At 42.5% G+C, this 18,932-nt stretch overlaps 1 protein-coding gene across 1 annotated transcript; it reads right to left on the bottom strand.

The window, feature by feature from the left end:
- Positions 1-248: 248 nt before the first annotated feature.
- On the bottom strand, positions 249-18,923 carry LOC139589192 (uncharacterized). The gene is made up of 2 exons (XM_071425373.1): positions 17,015-18,923; positions 249-16,462 (listed from the first exon to the last, which is right to left on the bottom strand). The coding sequence occupies exon 2, from the start codon at positions 1,678-1,680 to the stop codon at positions 799-801; it is 882 nt and encodes a 293-aa protein (XP_071281474.1). The 5' UTR covers positions 1,681-16,462; positions 17,015-18,923; the 3' UTR covers positions 249-798.
- Positions 18,924-18,932: the final 9 nt, after the last annotated feature.

The raw sequence follows: 18,932 nt of genomic DNA, 5'->3' as shown, positions 1-18,932 counted from the left end.
TCTCTCCCCCATGATACAAGTGATTGTTGCCCAGCTCCCTGATTCGACATCCCACCCCCATTCCCCCCAGGCATGAGACCAGTGGCAGCATTCTCAGAGACCGCCCCTCCCACCCCCGCAGACGCGAGCGGGAGGAGTGAGGCGTCCCGAGCCCTGGTGAGAACCCCACGGAGCAAGGGCACGCCCCCGTCCAAAAGAGAGTTGGTCCGAGAAAAATGTTGAAATGGATAAAGGGCAGGGAGACTTGCTTCTTTTGAATGCCTTTATTGAGTGATCAGCTCTGGGTGGGGGCCCGAGGAGTCGTGCACACCACTGATGCTCCCTTTGGGGATGCAGGGGAGGACAGTTTTGCTCCACAGCAGAACTGGAGCCGACATTCTTAGGGGCATGCCTAGGAAGACAGTTTTTGGCTCGTCGTCTAGAGTCCTCATTCTGACCCATTTCTAGTCAGGTCACGGTGACATCTAAAACCTTGCTGGTGGAGTAGGAGAATTTTTTGCTAGTAGGATCCATCGCTTAATTCCTCAAATCTTCGACCGGGTCGTTGTTTTTAGGGACTTTCGCTGGATTTTCTTGACTGTCTCTTAGCTTGCATATTTTCCCGGGGACGTTACACGACGCCATGTTGGGGAGCAGCAGAGGCAGTACCTGACAGATGCAACAAAGTTACTGGTAGGGTACGGGGATTGACAGTGGGGGTAACTTAAAGGTTCACAATTAACTTGTTAAAATTTCAGATTAACAGTGGGGGTGACTTAAAGCTTTAACATTTAACAAGAATTTAAATAACACAACTCGTTACAGTTTCAGATTAACACTAACAACCCTAATTGTATAACTGGTGAACTTGTTCATAATAATGTTGTTCTCCAGAAAATCACTGAGTTTCAAAGTTCTCAGCCTGGCGGCACCAGCAGTCAATTGTCGAGCGGTGCCTCTGCTGCGGAACAGGCTGGTGTCTCCTTTCGCTGTCCAAGACCTCGCCTCAGGGAAGCACGGCTCGGGACAGTCCAAAGAAGGCGGAGGGGAGTCTGGGCTGGTTGCAGGCTCCGAAGCAGGTTGCAAAGCAGAGGACGTAGGCTCTGAAGGCGGTGGGGGGCAGAGCAAAGCAACTGCAAGGGCAGGTTGTGAAGCGGAGGTTGCAGCGTCCACCAGCACGGCGGCAGCAGAAGCCGCAGATTGCAGGAGGTCTTCCCTGGTGGTGTGGTGCACCACCAGTCTCTGCGAAGCGTGTGGCGGCGCAGGGGGGGGCTGGCCCCCGGTGCTGCCATGGCCGGGGCCCAGCTGTGGATTGCAGCTGGAGAGGTAGGGGTGGTCGATCAGCGCGACGGCCACAAGTGCACGAGAAAGTGCCGCCGCAGTTTCTTTTGGTGCCGGCGGGGGTGGCGCTGGCAGCATCTCTGCCGCTACCGAAGCGGGTCGCGGAGCTGGCAGTGGCAGTCGGCTTGGGGCTGGTCGAAACAAAGAAACACCGGCTGCTCCATCCGGAGCGGAGGTGGGTGCTGTCGGCGGCCTGCAGCGGGGGCAAGCCCACCAGTCCCTGCGGGGCAGGGAATGCCGGAAATGCCAGTGAGTGCAACTGCACACAGCCACCGCCCTCGGTGCGGGGAGAGTTGGAGCCGGTGAAAAGGGACAAGGACGTTCCGCTGCAGCCGATCGGGACACGGTTCCCGGAGCCATCGCAGGCGAAAAATCCGTTTGCTTTGTCACTTTCCTGTTCCCCGGGGTCTGCGCTGAAGGGCTTTAGAAATGCATCTCTAGGGAATGACCAGTGCAGATGCGGTGGCATCCCCTGCGGTGACGGCAGTTAGCAAACAATCACCAAGGGATTCCCAAGTCTCTGAATTGAATGCAGCGCCCACATCTGCTGTGAACCCATGATCTCTGGCCCAGGCCAGCAGATCGCAGAGGGCTTCCTCAGAGACAGCGAGTCTCAGAGGAATTATCACATTCCTCCATGCAGAGACAATAATTTGTTCATCTCTGGAAATTTGGTTACCCACTTTTAAGGAAAACCCATCCCTCAGCAGGCATCCACTTCAAGAGACAGTCCGCTGTGCTGGAAAAAGCCCCCACTCAGTTCTTGGCCTCGGGATCAGTCCTCTCAGGAAGACATGGGGCAGATCACAGCTATCTCTCTAGGACAGTAGAAGGTGTCTAATCTATTTTGCAGGGAACGCTGGAGGTCAGCCTGAGTTCCTCTGATGGAGAGACCCAGATGGTCTCCAGTTTGTGCCAGACACATGGCTTGGGTCAGTAACAGTCACCCCAGTCTGCCTGTACCCTCAGAGGGGTCAGCAATGTCAGGCTGATGTTCAGACACACTTCAGAGGAGTCATCAAAAAATCTAGGCAGAGTGTTCACCCACATGAGGGGTCAGCAATGTCAGGCTGATGTTCAGACACACTTCAGAGGAGTCATCAAAAAATCTAGGCAGAGTGTTCACCCACATGAGGGGTCACCAATTATCATGTGACCTCCCCCGGGTGTACCCAACATTGGAGGTCACCAATTCTCATGTGACTCCACAAAGGGGTGATCAATGCAATGCATTTGGGGTCACCAATTATAACTGAAGGGGGACAGCCACAGGTGATACAGAGACTCCATCTTCAGAAGGCATGAAAAGACACTTTATTATTAGAAATCTACAGTTCTTATAAAAACAATGGTGGACCAAAGACCTGATTGGCCTTTAGGAATCTTCTCTCACACTATTGGTGACCTATGAATAACACACCCTGGAGAACCATATCTATAAACAATGGTTACAGAAAGAGAGATAATAATTGTCTGAAGTCTTTTCCTCTAAGTTTCCCACAGCTTCTATACAGCTTCCCAGGATTTTCCTGGGAGAACCATGTCTCTCTCTGTTCAGAGAATATGTAATTACTACAACACTTACGCTCAAAAATAAAACTTATTTTCTTTTTGGTCCTGTTTCTCCCTTTTATAACTGAATAGAAGACACTGGATATTTTAAGTTCTGAATGTTTTCAGGTTTACCCTTAGCTATAAATCATAGGAAAAGACAGTAAGCCTGTAGTAAATCATTTTTCTACTGAGTCTACCACCACAGCACCTCTTTTTATGTCATGACATTAAGAACCAGCATCATGATTTAACCATGCTTACCCCCAGTTCACAGGCCACAAACATCTGTCTGATGTAGACATTTCATTTATAATTCTATTGTTGCAGGTGGGAAGCATCTCAGGTTTTGTAGATCCTGTCAGCTTGGGCCTCCAACTGTTTGCCCATATACCTAAAAGGCTGACATATTTTATACTGACATTACTAAAACAAGGTCTGAAATGATGTGAGAGTTTTGGTGCCAGCTAAGCCAGTCTCAGTTTGTGTAAACTTCAGAAGTGGCTGAAGGAGCAGGTAAGCAGGATTATTATCCTTTCATGGTGTCTTGGTTTGGAAAGACAGGAGTCTGCTAAGGAAGGCAGGAGCCTCCCCTGAAATGGAGAATGTAAACCCTCCCCACCCCTCCAAATTGCTATAAATTTTAAATTAAGGGGCTATCAGGCAAAAATATGGGAGCAGGAAATAACAGTTCTTTAATAGGGAAAAGAAAAAAAAAGAATAAAATAAAACAATGCAGTACACCAGAACAACACTGACAGAGTCAGAACCCAACCTGACACCCAGTGGGGTGTTGGTAGCAGTCCAATTGGAAATGTGGCTGCAGTCCTCCTGAAGTATCAGGTGTGGTTCTGTTGGAGCGAGGGGGATCTGTAGAGAAGGATGTATTCTTCCTCTGAAGATCCCGTGGAAGAAGAAGACAGCTGCTATTTCTCTGGGGAGTCCTATGGAGACAGTCGTGCTGGTGTTCCAGAATCTCAGATTATATCTGGGTAGCAATGCTTGGCTCCTCCCTCTGGGGGCAGCATCTCACAATGGGATGTTATATTTTTTATCAGTCATGCACTGACATTCAATAGTCTGTTATCAGCAGAGGTCCCCTCCTGAGGGAGGTGTGAATGTGGTCACTCAAAAAGAGAGATAAAGCAAACTGCCCACTTGACAAAGGTAATCTGCAATACAGATGGTAACAGAAAACATCTTGCGTGCAATCTTCAATACATGGCTATAATTTTTAAGAACTTTTTTGTTTAATACACAATGTACATTTCAGCATGGAAGCAATGTATTCGCTGCTGCTTGTTGTACAGTCACCTGCTGCTAACAAATGGTCATGAATTTACACAACTGTTTCTTTGCAAAAGTATTTACTAAGTTATAGTTGAAAATCCAACCTATAACTTTTTTTGGGTTGGTGCATTGGCTGATTTGCCACTGAACAATGCTTATACACCATTATTATGACTGTAGACTTGCTTCTGGATTAAATCCTTTTGATCCAGGTTTTAAAAACCTCCAGGCTTCATGTGTATAAATCACAGGACTCTACAATAAAGATGCCAAAACATTCAGCTACTGTGGTTGTTCTCTCTCTCAGAGAGAAAAGAAACAGGCAAGTTGCTTGTTAATGCAGCTGTATTTTCTGTAGCAGTGTGCTGACACCTTTCAGTGCCTTCTAGCTCACAGGAAGTAATTCAATTCCAAATGATGCAGATGAGCATGTCCTGCATGTTATATTTTGATGAAAAAAGGCACACCTACACAGTCCTCTCATGCTGTTCTGTCACTTGAAAGAAATGATGGAAACAAAGCCAAAAGTTGTCTTCCTGCAAAGGTGCCTCTGTTAAGCACCTTGTCTTATGCAAGTCACATACACACAGTGAGCTTGACACCTAGCAGGCACCAGAAGGGATTAGGATGGAGGCGGTAAAGATTTCCTCTCCAATATGCACAGGAAAAAAACCCAAAAATTAGGAACAATTGCTTACAGGATTTTATTGTCTCCTAGATTTATTAGCTTCTTGAAATTAAGCACAGAGAGACCTAATTTTAAGCATGTTACTAATTTCAAGAAAATACTATACTTCATTTATAAAAGATCAGTAAATGCTGTAACAGGTTTTAAAGTTATCTCACATTTTGATAAAGACTGCAAGAGGTTAATAGGCTGTTTATTGCCAGGGTTTATCACCAAATACTGATATGCTCATAACATTTCCAGTGTATCCCACCCCATTTTAAACATGTTAATAAAATACATGAATAGCATACAATCTTTATAAAGCCCCCTTAAAATGCAGCCAGGATATAGTCTTTATTGAAATAAGACCCAAACAGGTGCTCTCTCTTGTATTTAATGGGGTAGATTTAATACAGGGGAAAAAAAGTGCTTTCAGCTAAAACCAGCCCCTTGTGTGTGTTGGTTGTGCAAATGACATTTGCTAGTTGTAATGTACTCAGCCTATGAAATTCTAATAGCCACAGAAAGTTATCTGTGGCGAGTGACTAATACTTTCTAAATTAAGGCCTGTAATTGCATTCCAGTGATTAATGCATTATATTACCCATTTTTTTTGCATGTAGGACACTTAAAAATGTGTATCTTACTGTACCTCTGAGCTCATCTGTAATGTACAACAGGCAGGTGAAATACATGAGCATTTCCTCCAGGCTCCTTCTATACCAGGCTTCCACGCACACAAGATTAATGCTATAATAATGTCATTATTTCTGGAGATGCACATTCTCAGATCTTGCATAGGTAATGTCATGAAGTTCCTTCACCTTATGAGTCCCAGTTAAAATTATCATAATAAATGCCAAGAATGATTTGATTTTTTCCCATATGGATTTCACAACTAACATTGGAAAAATCTATTATCTCTGTAATAAATCTCTAACTAAAAAAAAAAAAAAAGGGACAGGGAAAACACCAGTATTTTGGGAATAATTAAAGTGTTCTAGAAAGATTTTTATCAAAGCAGTGAATTCAACAGTTTGTCCACATAATGGAGAGAATAAGAAAAGATGAAATTCTACATGTACAAACCTAATTATTCTCGCTTTATGTATATAAAAGAATCTAAGATGAACTGCAAATTAATTTTTTCCTGGGCTAGGTAGCATTGATTTTGATCTCAGTCTCCTTCTGTGAGCTTTTTTTCTTAGTGAGACTAAAGACACCGGAGAGGCAGATTTTTGCATTTATCTGCCTTAAGAGCCTTGGCTACCACTGACTTCAGCTACAAATATGACTATGTTAATTTCAGCAAAGAGAAAAGCAAGTTCAGTAAAGGCTAACTGAGCAAAGCTTGATCAATTGAATAAAGTGCTCTGTTCATCTCACCATAAGGATAATTCAATGTATTACATTTTAGCTTGAAAATGATGATATTTTCATTCTAGCACACACTGAAACCAAAGTTTCTCTGTTGAAATTAACATGGTCAGGTCTTATCAAAAAGAAACCCTCAGAGTATCAATGCAGGATGACCCCCAGACAGAGAATAACATGCAGTGACTCCATGATTCGAAAGGCTGAACAATTGCTTTGTTAAGCTATATTATATTACACCATACTATACTACTACTATACTATACTAAAGAAAAACCCATGACTCTTTCAGACAGTCACAACACAGCTTTTTCCTAATTGGTCAATCAATCCAAACAACCATCACCAGAGTCCAATTAACAAATCCCTTTCAGTAAACAATCTGCATAACACATTCCACATGCGCCAAACAACAGGCACAGCAAATAGAGATAAGAATTGTTTTCTCTTTTTTCTCTGAGCTTTCTCATGGCCTTCCTCAGGAAAAATCCTGGGAGAGAGAATTATTTCTCTCTCTCCGTTCAAAGAATACGTGAATACCACATCAGAGCTGTGCTTACCCTGCTTTAGATTCTTAAACCCAAGTAGAAATATGCAAAAGGATAGTGATGGAGGAACTGGTTCAGCTTGCTCTGTTTCTCTCCTGGATCTGAGTAGGTTGTAGGAGAAAAATGTACTCCTACAGTTTATTATGGATAAAATACGGCCCTGGAGTGTCTGACCTCCACAGCTGTACAGGATAAATCCTTGTTTTGGGTCCTACTATCAGGCCAGCCAGACAGCCAGAGCAGCAGCAGCAGCAGCAGCAGCAGCAGCAGCAGTAGTTGCCCCTCAAGGCCACTTGGAGTAGAAGGAGACTTGTTTGGGCAACATCCACCAGCCAGCTGTTCCCTGTATCCTGCAAAAAAAAGGCTGACTGGAGCTGAAATCTGGTTTTACTCTAACCTAAATACCTTTCAAACACTGGGACTGTAGCAAAATGACTTGTGACAGCTTTCACGTTATTCAGTGGTCTGGCCTTGCGATGTGAGTGTACAAGTGAAGTATGTGAGCAAGCTCAGGTTCTGCCATGGAATCACACAGTGCACGTGGGGTTGAGAAAGACAGGACAGAGCCTCAAGACATGAGTTTCTGCAGTGTTAACAGAAAGAGGAGATGAAGGTAAAACAAAATCCCCTGGTAACACCAGAAGAAATGTCCCACGAAACTGAAAACTGTACATGCTGACAATATGCCAGGGTTGTGCATGCAGCTGGGATTTAAAAGTCAGCACCTCTACAACAGCCTTGTATACTTGTGGCTCCTGTGGCACTCGAGATGTGTCAGTCAATAACAGCATACTCAGCCAGGATGGCTGGATTGGTCCATGCTGGCCTCTTCTCCAAGTGTAAAAATGACACATGAATTGTGACATGTCATGTTGTGCCACTCAAAAACACAGTGGATGAGGAGAGCGTAAAACAGGCATATCACTCCTTGCACTCCCAGAACGTTATTCTTTTAAAGATCTCCAGAGTGGTTTAGTAGCAGAGCATGTGACATCCTAGAGAAAAAAATCCTTAACTTTTTTTTTTTTTCACATGGAAAGATTCCTGCAGGCATTAAAAAAAGAACCTGAAGTCTCAGTACTAGAATACTCATTACCAAGAAGCAGGTAGAAGTAATCTTCTGTTCTAGAGGGAGGACTGCTGGGTGACCACATGAACTCCCAAGCTGGGTGGCAGCCTTTCTGCTGCTGCTGCCTCTGGCTCCTATGTCCAGGGCAGGAGGGGCCCCAGAGTGTTGCAGGCAAGCAGGACCCACCCACCAGAGAGCTGTGCTGGAGGCCGTGCTTCCCAATGGCCACCACAGCCCACTCTGGAGAGATGCCTTTCCACTCCAGCTCCTGCCCCACAGCAGGGAATCACACTGATGGGGTGAATACAGAATAGAATAATACAGCAGTTGTTCTGCAGTTTCTTCCACCTCACCCAGTGTTCAGTTTAGCCAAACTCAGCACTAAGTGGTGCTTTGCACTCCTGATCTTTATGCCAGCCAGGAGTAACTGGAGAAAATGCTTGGAGCGGCATGCCACATCACTTCTGGCTTCATCCACACTTGAAAGTCCAACCTTTCAGGCATGAAATGTATTTCATTTTTGTTTGGCCTCTTCTTGTATTTTTTTCTGCCTGTTTTGACGTGGCAGCAGTTTCTGCTCATTTTGTGCTATCAGCGCAAGCCCAGAAACACTGCTCTTATCTACACCCGTTCCTGCCATGAAATGTTACTGCCTAAAGAAAAGACAGATGCTGCAGATGCCAAGAAGAAGCTCCTGTGACTCACTGCCTGCAAAGCAACCTTCACTTCACAAATCCTATTTTCCTGAAAAGACCATGCTTGCAATTTTCAGCAACACCACCCATTGCTGATATTGTTTTCTTTGTACATTTGAGAGAATTTGGTGCCTGGTCACCTTTGCTCCTGGCTTTTGTGGCCAGTGCACCAGTACTGATTGAGCTGAAATAGCCTTCAGCAGTGAACAGCTGTTGTTTTTAAGAGAGCAGAATCAATTCTCTATGACCATGCCAAGGGGTAAAGCAGTTCCTCAAGTAGAACATTTGCCACTTATCACAAATGTGTGCTTTTGAAGGTTTCTTGCATTTCCTACCTTTTTTAAGTTATATAGAAACAGTTGTGTTTCACATGTGCACATGCAAGTCTATCTACATCTGGAATTTAAAACGCATCACAACCTGCTTGGCAGCAGTTTCCCTGTAAGTTTTCAGCATATACTTATGGCTCTCCACAATCATTCTTCATTTATTTTACTGTGGCTCTTCTAATCAAAGCCTCAGCTCACTTTTTTTTTGAGGTCCAAACTCTCTTCACTCAGTAAAAGAGAAAAATGCTCATCAAATGTCAAAGGTCCTTGAACTGTTGTATTGGTATAATCCTGATGACTGCATAGGACTCTTTCTGACCAGTGGCCTGGGATTTGTGCCTTTCTCATTCAGTAAACAAATCTTTTCCACAGCGCTTAAATATGTAATTGCAGGGCAGAGGCTATTGCTTCCTAGAAAAAGTGCTTATGAACACATCTTGCACTAAGTGTTGAGGTTTCAGTGTAATCATGGGCTAACATTTCTCTGGTTTACAGGCTGTATTTCTTTTCAGGGTCCAAATTATGAACATGAGATTTGGCTTCCCTATTATGAACTTCCCATTCAAGTACATGACTAATCTGGTGAGAAAAATTAATGCCTGAGGATAACATAACAACAAGGCTACTTCTAAGCTAGATTTATTAATTTATTTTTAAAATAATTTGTTTAGTTTTCAATGGTACTCACTCTGGAGCTGATGGGAGTTGAAAATATTCACTGCCTCACAGAGCCAGACCTGACAGACATCCTGATAGAAAGATCTGACAGTGCTGAATACTGCTGAGGCAAAAACCTAAGAGGACTTGCAACCATATCTAATTGGGCCAGCCTTGAGCAGTGCCATGTCCATCTTTGGAGTCAACAGGAACTAGGTCCGCTAAACATGGAAGAAGCTTCAAGCTTCAAGTTCTCACAGAAGCCACTCCGGTAGTCCTACCAGCTACCAAAACCAGGCAATGCTAAACCAATACACTCCATTCCATTCCATTCCATTCCATTATTTGGAATTTCTTTCAGAATTTTGTATTTTATCAATTAAATTAAATTATGTATTTTATCAATTAAATTAAATTTCCTTCCCTTTCTATCCATTGCGCTTCATTTGTTGATTTCTCATTTCATTTCCTTTAGTGAAAATTCTTCATTTCATGCAAGGAAATGAAATCTCAAGATTTCAATGAGTATCATTTCAGTAAGGTTTGGTTCATTTCACTGCACTTCATTCCATTCCATTTCATTGTTTTCATGTAATTTCACAATTTCTTTTTCAAATTAATTTCAGTCTATTTCCTCTTCTGTCTTTTCATTTCACTTCATTCCTTGGTTTCTCATTTCATTTTCTTTCATGAAATAAAAATTCTTAATTTCCTTTCATGAAATAAAATCTCAATATTTGAATGAGTATAATTTTGTTTCAATTCATTTCACTACACTTCAGTTCATTCCATTCCATTATTTCCCCTCCAGTTCAGTATTTTGTTTTCTATATATATATTCAATTCCACTTTATTCTATTTCCTTTCCTGCCTTTTCATTTCACGTCATTCCTTGAATTTTAATTTCATTTCTTCTCTTTTTATATATTTCAGAGGAGGCATATTTGATTTACATCTGCTGTCACCTAATGACATAAAATACTGGTGACACAGCCTCAATGAAGAGACTGAAGGTCAGGGGACAATTAATCATATTGTTGCCCATAATTTAATATGAAGATATGTAGGTGTATTTAGGACACTTAAGATCCAAAGGTGAAGAGAGTGGTATTCTGGATTTCCAAGTATCCAAAGAGGGAAACTGTCTTTTAGTTCACTTGCTTGTCTTTGCCTAGAGCAGCCAAAGGCTGTTGATGATCTGTTGCACAGGCCTCATGTGTTGTAAAGACTCAAATGAATCCACAGTACCACAATGCACCCAGTCTGCCTCGAGTCACTGCAAATGCTGTAATGCAGGTAAAATCAGAAGTCTGGGTAGATTTTCCAGAGTCCAGTTTTACTCTAAAGAAGTGTAATGATAAACCCCACCTTCCCTTGGAAGGCAGCACATGGCCTTTCTTCTCCTTCTGGGAATCAGATGGGGACTCCTGACTGCATGGTCAGAAAGAGTTCATTACTGAAAGGGGCCTCAGTTCTCATTCATTTCATTGGAAACTGAGATCAGTGTGTATATCCAGAGCCTTCTGTCTGTAACAGCTCCTAGATTCAGAAATTCAGGGAACAGGAGCCTACCAGACCAGAGAAAACTGATTGAAAAGGCATCATTATCTTTAATGATGCTTCTTCTTGGCAATTTTTCCTCCCACTTTTTCCATAAACCAAAGAGAACACTATCATCTAAGCCTTGTTGTAGGTATGCCTATCCCCAGTAAAATGTATTTGTGATAGAATCAGCCCAGCACCCTAATTGAGAAGCTGGACGCTTCACAGCTGTCATGATGTCTTTTTTAATGCCAGGCTTCAGCACTTCTGTAGCTCTGTCTACACTGCACACTGGTGCAATGTCAATGGATATGTAAGAAAACCTGCTAAATTATTGCTAAATTAACCCGCACTTCTCTTCCCAAGTGGTTGCCCAAAATCTAATGAAAACCAAGCAGGAAGTATACAAGCAGATAGTTGGACTAATCCTCATTTTTGCTGCAGCAAAAATAGAGCCAGTAATGGCTCTATCAGTGATAGAGTGCAGACATTTATAGTCTTCATCTACGAACAGGCTAAGTGAAGTTAAAACGTTCTGCTAAACTTTTTAGTAAGTAATTAACCCTGAATTATTAACAACAGGAAGCCCTGGTAATGGTTATGAGAGAAATAACAACTGGTTGCATGGTTATTAGCATGAGAGCAGTGAACAAGGCAGGCGAGCAGCATGTGCTGCCATGGAATTAATAGAAGGGACAAGGGTGGCAAATGTGATCCCCTGCAGGGCAGTGCAGTTCCAGGGGCTCACAAGAGCTACTCAAAGACACTTGTTTGGCAAGAGCAGCACGTACTCAGCAGTAGATGGATGGAAGTCAGAAGTGGATGGTAATAAGGAACATTAAAAATAAATCCAGCCTTATTAGATTAAAAAGAAAAAAGAAAATATGTCAACTTGACAGCTCAGAAACTGGCAACTCTTTAGTTCAAGCAGTTATCCAGGGGACAAGAAATTCATACTGGAGCACCAGGAAGCAGGCAGATGAAGTGACCTGCTGTGCACCCTGTGCTCCCTAACTGGACTATATCAGTGCAAATTTCCTGAAGATGTGAGCTCACCGGTTTCAGAAAGGAGGGGGTCTTTTAAAAGGTCTTACCTTAACAACACCCTAAAACATCAGCAAATCCTTAAAACCTTTGGCTATTGCTGTTTTCATAGGAGCATTCACAGGCACCTGTGAATATTAGGATGATGAAAGCTGGTGAGCTGACAATCCTGGGACCAAGGCATAGACACAGCACTCATGAAGCAATGTGAGCTCCCCTCAGTGCCCCTCTCAAATCATTTTCATGGACCATTTGCCAGCAGAGTGAGGAGCTCCATGTCCCTTCTTGTCCTGTCTGCGGAGAACTTAAATGAGCAAGGCAAATAAGAGCGACCTCATATATGGGAGGGAAAGTGTCCTGCTGGGTACTGCTCTGCAGGTAAGCAACTTGTTTTGCTTCCCAGCATGACTGGGGTGGCAGAATGAAACTGGAACAACAGTATTAGTTACCAAAAAAAGCTGAGTGAATAGAAGGATAAACAGAGGAGAAATGAAGGCAAACACAGTAAAATGGAAAAAGTGAATCCAAACCAAAACCAAGGCCCTTATTGTAAGCAGAACCAGTCTTATGGCAGAAATGCAGAGGTGAAAGAAAAGAGATACTGAAGCCCCAAAAACTTGGAAGTTTGTGCTTACCTCTTGACTTTCTTTTGAAGCAGTTGTATTAAACAAACAGCTCCCTCTGTTCTTACTGGAGAACATGGGGAATTTATCCATGTCCCCTTGACCTAATTAAAATTTAGATGTTGTTCTGGTCTAGGGCAAATTTGGGAGAAAACTTCCAAAAGGGGTCCCCTCCAGAAAGCAAACCCACATGGCCCCTCCCCCCAACCGGTTCGGGAAGGATTCCTCGGAGAGAAGTGGAAAGAACCTGTTTATTTAACAGGCACAGCACCCCCCAGCACACAAAATTAACAATACCAGATGACACCACTCTTTCACCGCTCTGTAAAAAGATGACAAATTCAGAAAGTCTCTCTTGGGGAGTGGTCACTCTGTTCTCAGTCCCTCTGGTGCTGGGGCAGCTGCTGCAGCCACAAGGTGCAAACTCTTGGTGTTTCCCAGGTCCCATCAGGAGCAGGTTCAAGTAGGTCCAAAAAAATGGAAAGGAGAAACAGTCCAGGGAAAAATTTGGACTGCTTAGCTAAACTACCTAATGAGGAGAAGGAAAAAGCAAGAGCAAAACAGAAGCAAGAGCAAGAGCAAAGAGAAAAAGCCAAGCAAAAAGCAAAAGCGGCACTATGTCCTGCTCCGTCTGTGTATCCCACCAGCCGTGGGGCAGCGGCTGATAACAAAACCAAAATAAAACTTTCACTCTTCAGAGCCAGACTTGAAGGCACAGAACATAATATCCAGCATAAACAGAACACACAAATGGGGATACAAGCATCATAACGCCACCCTAGGACAGATGTCTTTTCTTTCTTCTCCTTTCTTCCTTTCTTTCTTCTCCTTTCTTCCTTCTCTCAGTTTCTGCTTAATATATTTTAGCAGAATGTAAGTTTCCTGGGTTTTAAAATGTCCTCACATAGCAGCTGCCCCTGCCCTGCAGGGCAGCCCCTTTGCCTCGCTGAGGAAGGGTGCCTTGAATCCCAGTCAGCCTCATCCATCCAATTTCTTTATGGGGTCTTTGTGAATTATTAAAAGTCTGCTCTTACACCTGGACAGAAGATAATTCAATCTCAGCCCTTTCTGTTGCTCTTAAATAACCTGTCTTCCTATCCTGGAAAATGTAGTGGCTGTGTGCCACTATATAATAATAGTGAGGAGAGAAATCTGGATGCATGAAGTAAGTTATGTACATTATATAGGGAGAGAAGGATTTGTCTGCCTATTCTGCCTGCACACCTTGGCCTGGGAGAGTGATAGGCAAAGCAGGGCCCATCTCCCCTCTGCCACGGGGCTTTCCCTCCAGTATAGTACAATTTCTTTGGGAACCATGTTGAAGGGACTGGATGTGTCCTTGACTGGGTTTGGGACAGATGCTTACTTGCTTTGTAATTCTTTCTGCCCCCAAGTCATGCCTGGACATCCACAGGAGAACGAGAACAGGAACTTGAGATGTGCTTCTCTTATCTGTGCTACTCTCCTTCTGACAGCTGACATGCTAAGCTGTGCTGCTATCCACAGCACAGAGCAGGGAGGAACAAACAGCTTTTGGGCATGGGAAACAAGTTTTGCATAAGCATGACAATAGGGTCTGTGCTCCAGTTGCCTGAGCTGCTACTTCTCATTGAGCTCAAAAGGTGTCTTCAGATAATTGCCAAGAGAGGATTTACTTCACCTAATGCCCAGGGAGTATTAGCAGGGCTGCATTCATTTAGCTGCCTAAGATAGACATGAAGACCAGAAAATCCCAAGTTTGGATTTGTCACTATCCTAGGGTGACGTTATGATGCTTGTATCCCCAGTCATCTGTTCCGTTTATGACAAGAAGAAGTACAGAGTTTCGTTATCAGCTGCACTCTCCCCCACAGTCTGCTGGAACACAGAACTCCACTGTTGTTGTCTGGGGACGGATAGGGCAGAACACCACGCTCCTTTTGCTTTTTAGTTAGTTCAGCTAGCTGAGGCGGTCTGAGTTTTCCCTGGACTGTTTTTCTTTCCCTTTTTCTTGGAACCACTCGAGCCTGCTCCGGACTGGGACCTGGGGAGCACTGAGAGCTTGCACTTTGTGACCTACAGGGGCCTACTCTGGGCAGCAGCCTTTGCCAGTGCCGGAGGGATTGATAACAGAGCGAGCACCCACAGGAGAGACTTTCTGAATTTGTCATCTCTTCAGAGCGGTGAATGAGTTTTGTCATCTGGTATTGTTCATTTCTTGTGCTGAGGAGTGCCTTCCTGTTAAATAAACAGGTTCTTTCCACTTCTCTCTAAGGAAATTTTTCTGAACCAGTTGGGGAGGAGGAGCTGTGTGGGTTGGCTTTCTAGGGGGCCCCTTTTGGCGGTTTTCTCCCAGATTTGCCCTAAACCAGGATAGTTACAGAACAAAATTCTGAAATCAATGTCACTTCAATGGAACAGGTTTAATTAACAGGATTTTATTGGAGTTCAGCCCATGCTACATGAAAGCTTCAGTTGGTGGAACAGAGAGTATTTCTAGCTGTGGTTTTGATGAGCACTGACTAGTGTGCCCAGTACCATCAGTTTGGAATTAGTCTATGGACAAAACTGGGCATCATCCAAGTTTAGTTCTCACAAGCTGGGAATCATGTAGAGACAGAATGAGAAGGGGCCCAAAATTCACATTGTGCATCTTCCCCAATGTTTTCCTGGCCTCTACTTATTTAAAACAATCTTAAAAAGTCTCTCAGAGGTTTTTACAGCTTCTTCAGACCATCTCTCTCTCCTAGTAACTATTCCTATGACTAGAATGTTTTTCCTAATATATAACTTAATTCTCTCAAGCCTCAATTAAGTCTATTATTCTTGTCCTACTTATACGGATAAATTCCATCTTCTTTGAAAATATGTTTCTTACAGAAAACTTAATTTCTGTGTTCTCTTTGGTCTTCTGTTGTTCACACTGAATACTATATAATCTGTGAGGACGGGGCAGGTTCTTCCAATTCTCTCTGCTTGATTCTCTCTGCTTGGCTGCTGTCTAGCTGCACCACATTTCCCTTGAAGAGGAAAAAAATTGCTCAACATTTGACACACTGCTCTATTAGAGGCCTTACTAGTGCTGAATGCAGCTGAATGATTGCTTCATGCATTTTATAAGTTACAGTTCTGTGTAAACACTGTGTTGACATTTAACATTTTCACAACAGCCAGGTTCTGTTCACTCATGCTCAGGTTGTGATTCACTACCTGCAAGGCTCCTGTGAGACCTTGGATCCCCACCATTCACCTAGCACTCTGCAGGTCAAGTCCCTGTTCGTAAGTCCCTGTTTAAGGCTGACACATTGCTCACTTCTGCTCTTCTTTTCTTGTATTTAGAAATATTGGCAGGGTGAAGCCAGTTCTTGTTTTTCTTTCCTGGAGTTCTCAGTACACTACCATTTTCTCTCTGCTGAAGGCACATGGGTTCCATCTTCACTAACCCCTCACCAATAAGAGTTTTCCTGGATCTGTTTTAATTCACATCCAGTTAGCTCAAGGGAAAACAGCTTACGATCTGCATAAGATATGCTCATCCTCCCATCTGGTCTCATTTACACAGTGAACATCCTGCCGTGGTCATAGCAGCCCTCTTGTCTCTTGAGGTCCTGAAAACATCCTGAGGTCTTTGGCCAGGGAGCTGTGGAGTTCTCCAGGGCGTCCAGGTTGCTGGGCAAGCTGGGGGTACCCCCCAGCCCAGGGTGTCACCTTGTGGGTGGGGACACAGGTGTGGATCCAGAGGCAGGCAGCCCTCTCATGAGAACTCAAGCCCTATGTGGAAAAAAAATAGCATAAGAAAAAAATCCTCTCTTTCCCCCCAGATATTCAAGCATGCAAAACCCCCAAACTCAACCACACAAATAATCCCCCCCCAAAACAGTCTTTCATGAAGTTTTATCCAACATAAGCAAAACATGGTAAAACTTTCTTTCCTTTAAAAATTGTATTTGGCACAGTCCTATCAAAAGGCTATCAAGCAAAATTAATACATTCATGTTTTTTGGTGTATTTGCAGTTCTGCACTTCTTAAAATAAAAATGTTCTAATAAGTTATAAATTTACATTTCTTCAGTTACCCTGTCTGGCTCCTTTAATAAAATGACTGCAATACAATACACAGAGCAGTGTGACTCTGTAAAACCTCAGAGCTCCAAATATTAATGAAGAAGCTTTCATAGAAATTAATAAATGGAAGCAAAAAAATTTAATAAGGGATGAAAATTCATGAGCTGCTAAAAGACCATCAAAGATGGATTTCCTACTAAGGCATTTAAAGTAAATCCAATACTTTTCAATGGCATTATGAAGCTGAAATCACATAACTGACTGGAGGCTTGGGGTGTGCTTCAGTTCAGGGTTGGTTTTAGAGCGCTCTTGTCTTGTTTGCTGGAGTGGTAATTCTGAGTGGTCGTGCAAACACCTCTGGAAAGCTTGAGATCATAAAAGAAAGGGGTAGCAAAGAAAGTACAAACATCTGATAGATACATCTGTGGGATAAACCTGAGCATGCAGCTGCAACTGAGACAATTCAGGAGAAGAAAAATGGAAATACTGTATAAGCAAGGATGGAAGATAAAATGGAATATGTCTCATTTTTCAGTACCAATCACTGTGTTTTCATCAATCTTACTGTAGGATAATTGACAGAATTACTACTGCTCGCCACAGCTTTTGGTCTGCCTTTGCTTCTTGCTGTCATGAACAGTTGCTGACAGGATGCTAATAAACACTTTTCTTGAATGGTTGCAGCACATCTATTATTCCACTAGCCTGGCTCATGAGTTGGGCTACTAAATGCTACCACAATACAAATAAATCATTAAACAATCATGAAAAAATAACAGAGCAGCTTGTAGTGATCCTCTATTTACGGCAATAGAGATATTATTAATTTACTTTGTACATAAAATCAGAATTCAGTCATATTTTCCCCTTTGGTCTGGATTAGCCCACATGATGGCAATCTCTGTCATTAACACACAGTGTTAATTCCTTCAAACACTGCCAGTTTAAGGTGTTTCATCTGCACAATACCAAAAATAAGACAAGAAAATCAGCTTGGATTTCAGTGAGTACATGAAACAGACAGGAATTTTCCTGACAAAGTACAAGTAGCCTGTAACACCACAGAGTGAACCCCTCATACAGGCTTTAGCACAATGCTCTGGCACAGCCTGCAGAGCAGAGAAAATCCTCAATGAAACCCACATTGCATCTGCAGAAGCTGTGCCCCTGCTGCACCCATTCTGTGTGCTCTGTTTAACCAAAACCACTCTCTCAATTTCCAGCTGGATAATGGATGTAAAGCTGAAAATGCCACAGGACAGGTGTTCTGCTACCTCCTACCTTCAGGTACGAGCTGGTGAAAGAAGTGAGGAAGGAAAAAAAAAAAAGCCAAATACACAATAGTCAGATAAATCAAAAGAACTGAAACTCAGCTTTATTTTTTTTTTTAAGTATTCTACAATAATGGCTCAGAATACTACCACAATGTAAAGGGACAAGGCAGTGCTCTGGGCTATGACTGTAGATTACTCTCATATATATATATATATATATATATATATATATATATATATATATATATATATTTAAGAGCTTAAGAAAGGTTGAAGCAGAGCAGTTCGACATTTCCTAAGCATGTATTTCATAATTTTAACATCTTTTAGATCTCTCATATTACAGCAGGATTTATCAAATGCAATGTAGTCACAGAAGTCTTGCATAAATACAAATATTGATACTTTACTTTGAATATTGTCTGTGATATAAATTCTGGCCCACCTTTAAAAAAAAAAATCTAGATCATTATGTGACCTGGGAGTCTTTCCTTTTCTCTCTCTTTAAGAGTTTTAAAATATACATATATATATATATATTCATATATTTCGTATTGTACATCAAAGTATATATGAATCCCATAAGTTCTGTTATATTTTCTGCAGACATGGTCTGAAGCAAAATCACCAACAACTAAATCAAAAACTTCCTGGTTATCATAGGAAAGCCAAAGAGGATCTTTCCTCTTTTTTTGTGTGTGTTTCAGTACTGATATTTTTTAAACTTGAAAGGATTCTTCATAAACTAGAGGTCCATAGATCATTTAAAGTAGTCTTTATAAGCAAATTTACATATTTTAACATGCTTTTGTGAGGCAGTTAGTATCAAAATCCAATAGCATTTCTTACAGAGCCATATGACTTTCTGCGATGCAGATATACATTTCACTTCTAAAAAGCCA

This window comes from Agelaius tricolor, unplaced genomic scaffold (assembly GCF_023055355.1).
Source record: "Agelaius tricolor isolate 1412-34295 unplaced genomic scaffold, bAgeTri1.0.p SCAF_1, whole genome shotgun sequence".
In the NCBI taxonomy this organism is placed as follows: Eukaryota; Metazoa; Chordata; class Aves; order Passeriformes; family Icteridae; genus Agelaius; species Agelaius tricolor.
Note: the sequence above shows the minus strand (reverse complement) of the source record. Positions and strands in the feature narration are given on the sequence as shown.

Excerpts from the sequence above, each read along its gene's own strand:
- LOC139589192 (XM_071425373.1), bottom strand. The coding sequence starts at position 1,680 with ATGGCTCCGGGAACCGTGTCCCGATCGGCTGCAGCGGAACGTCCTTGT.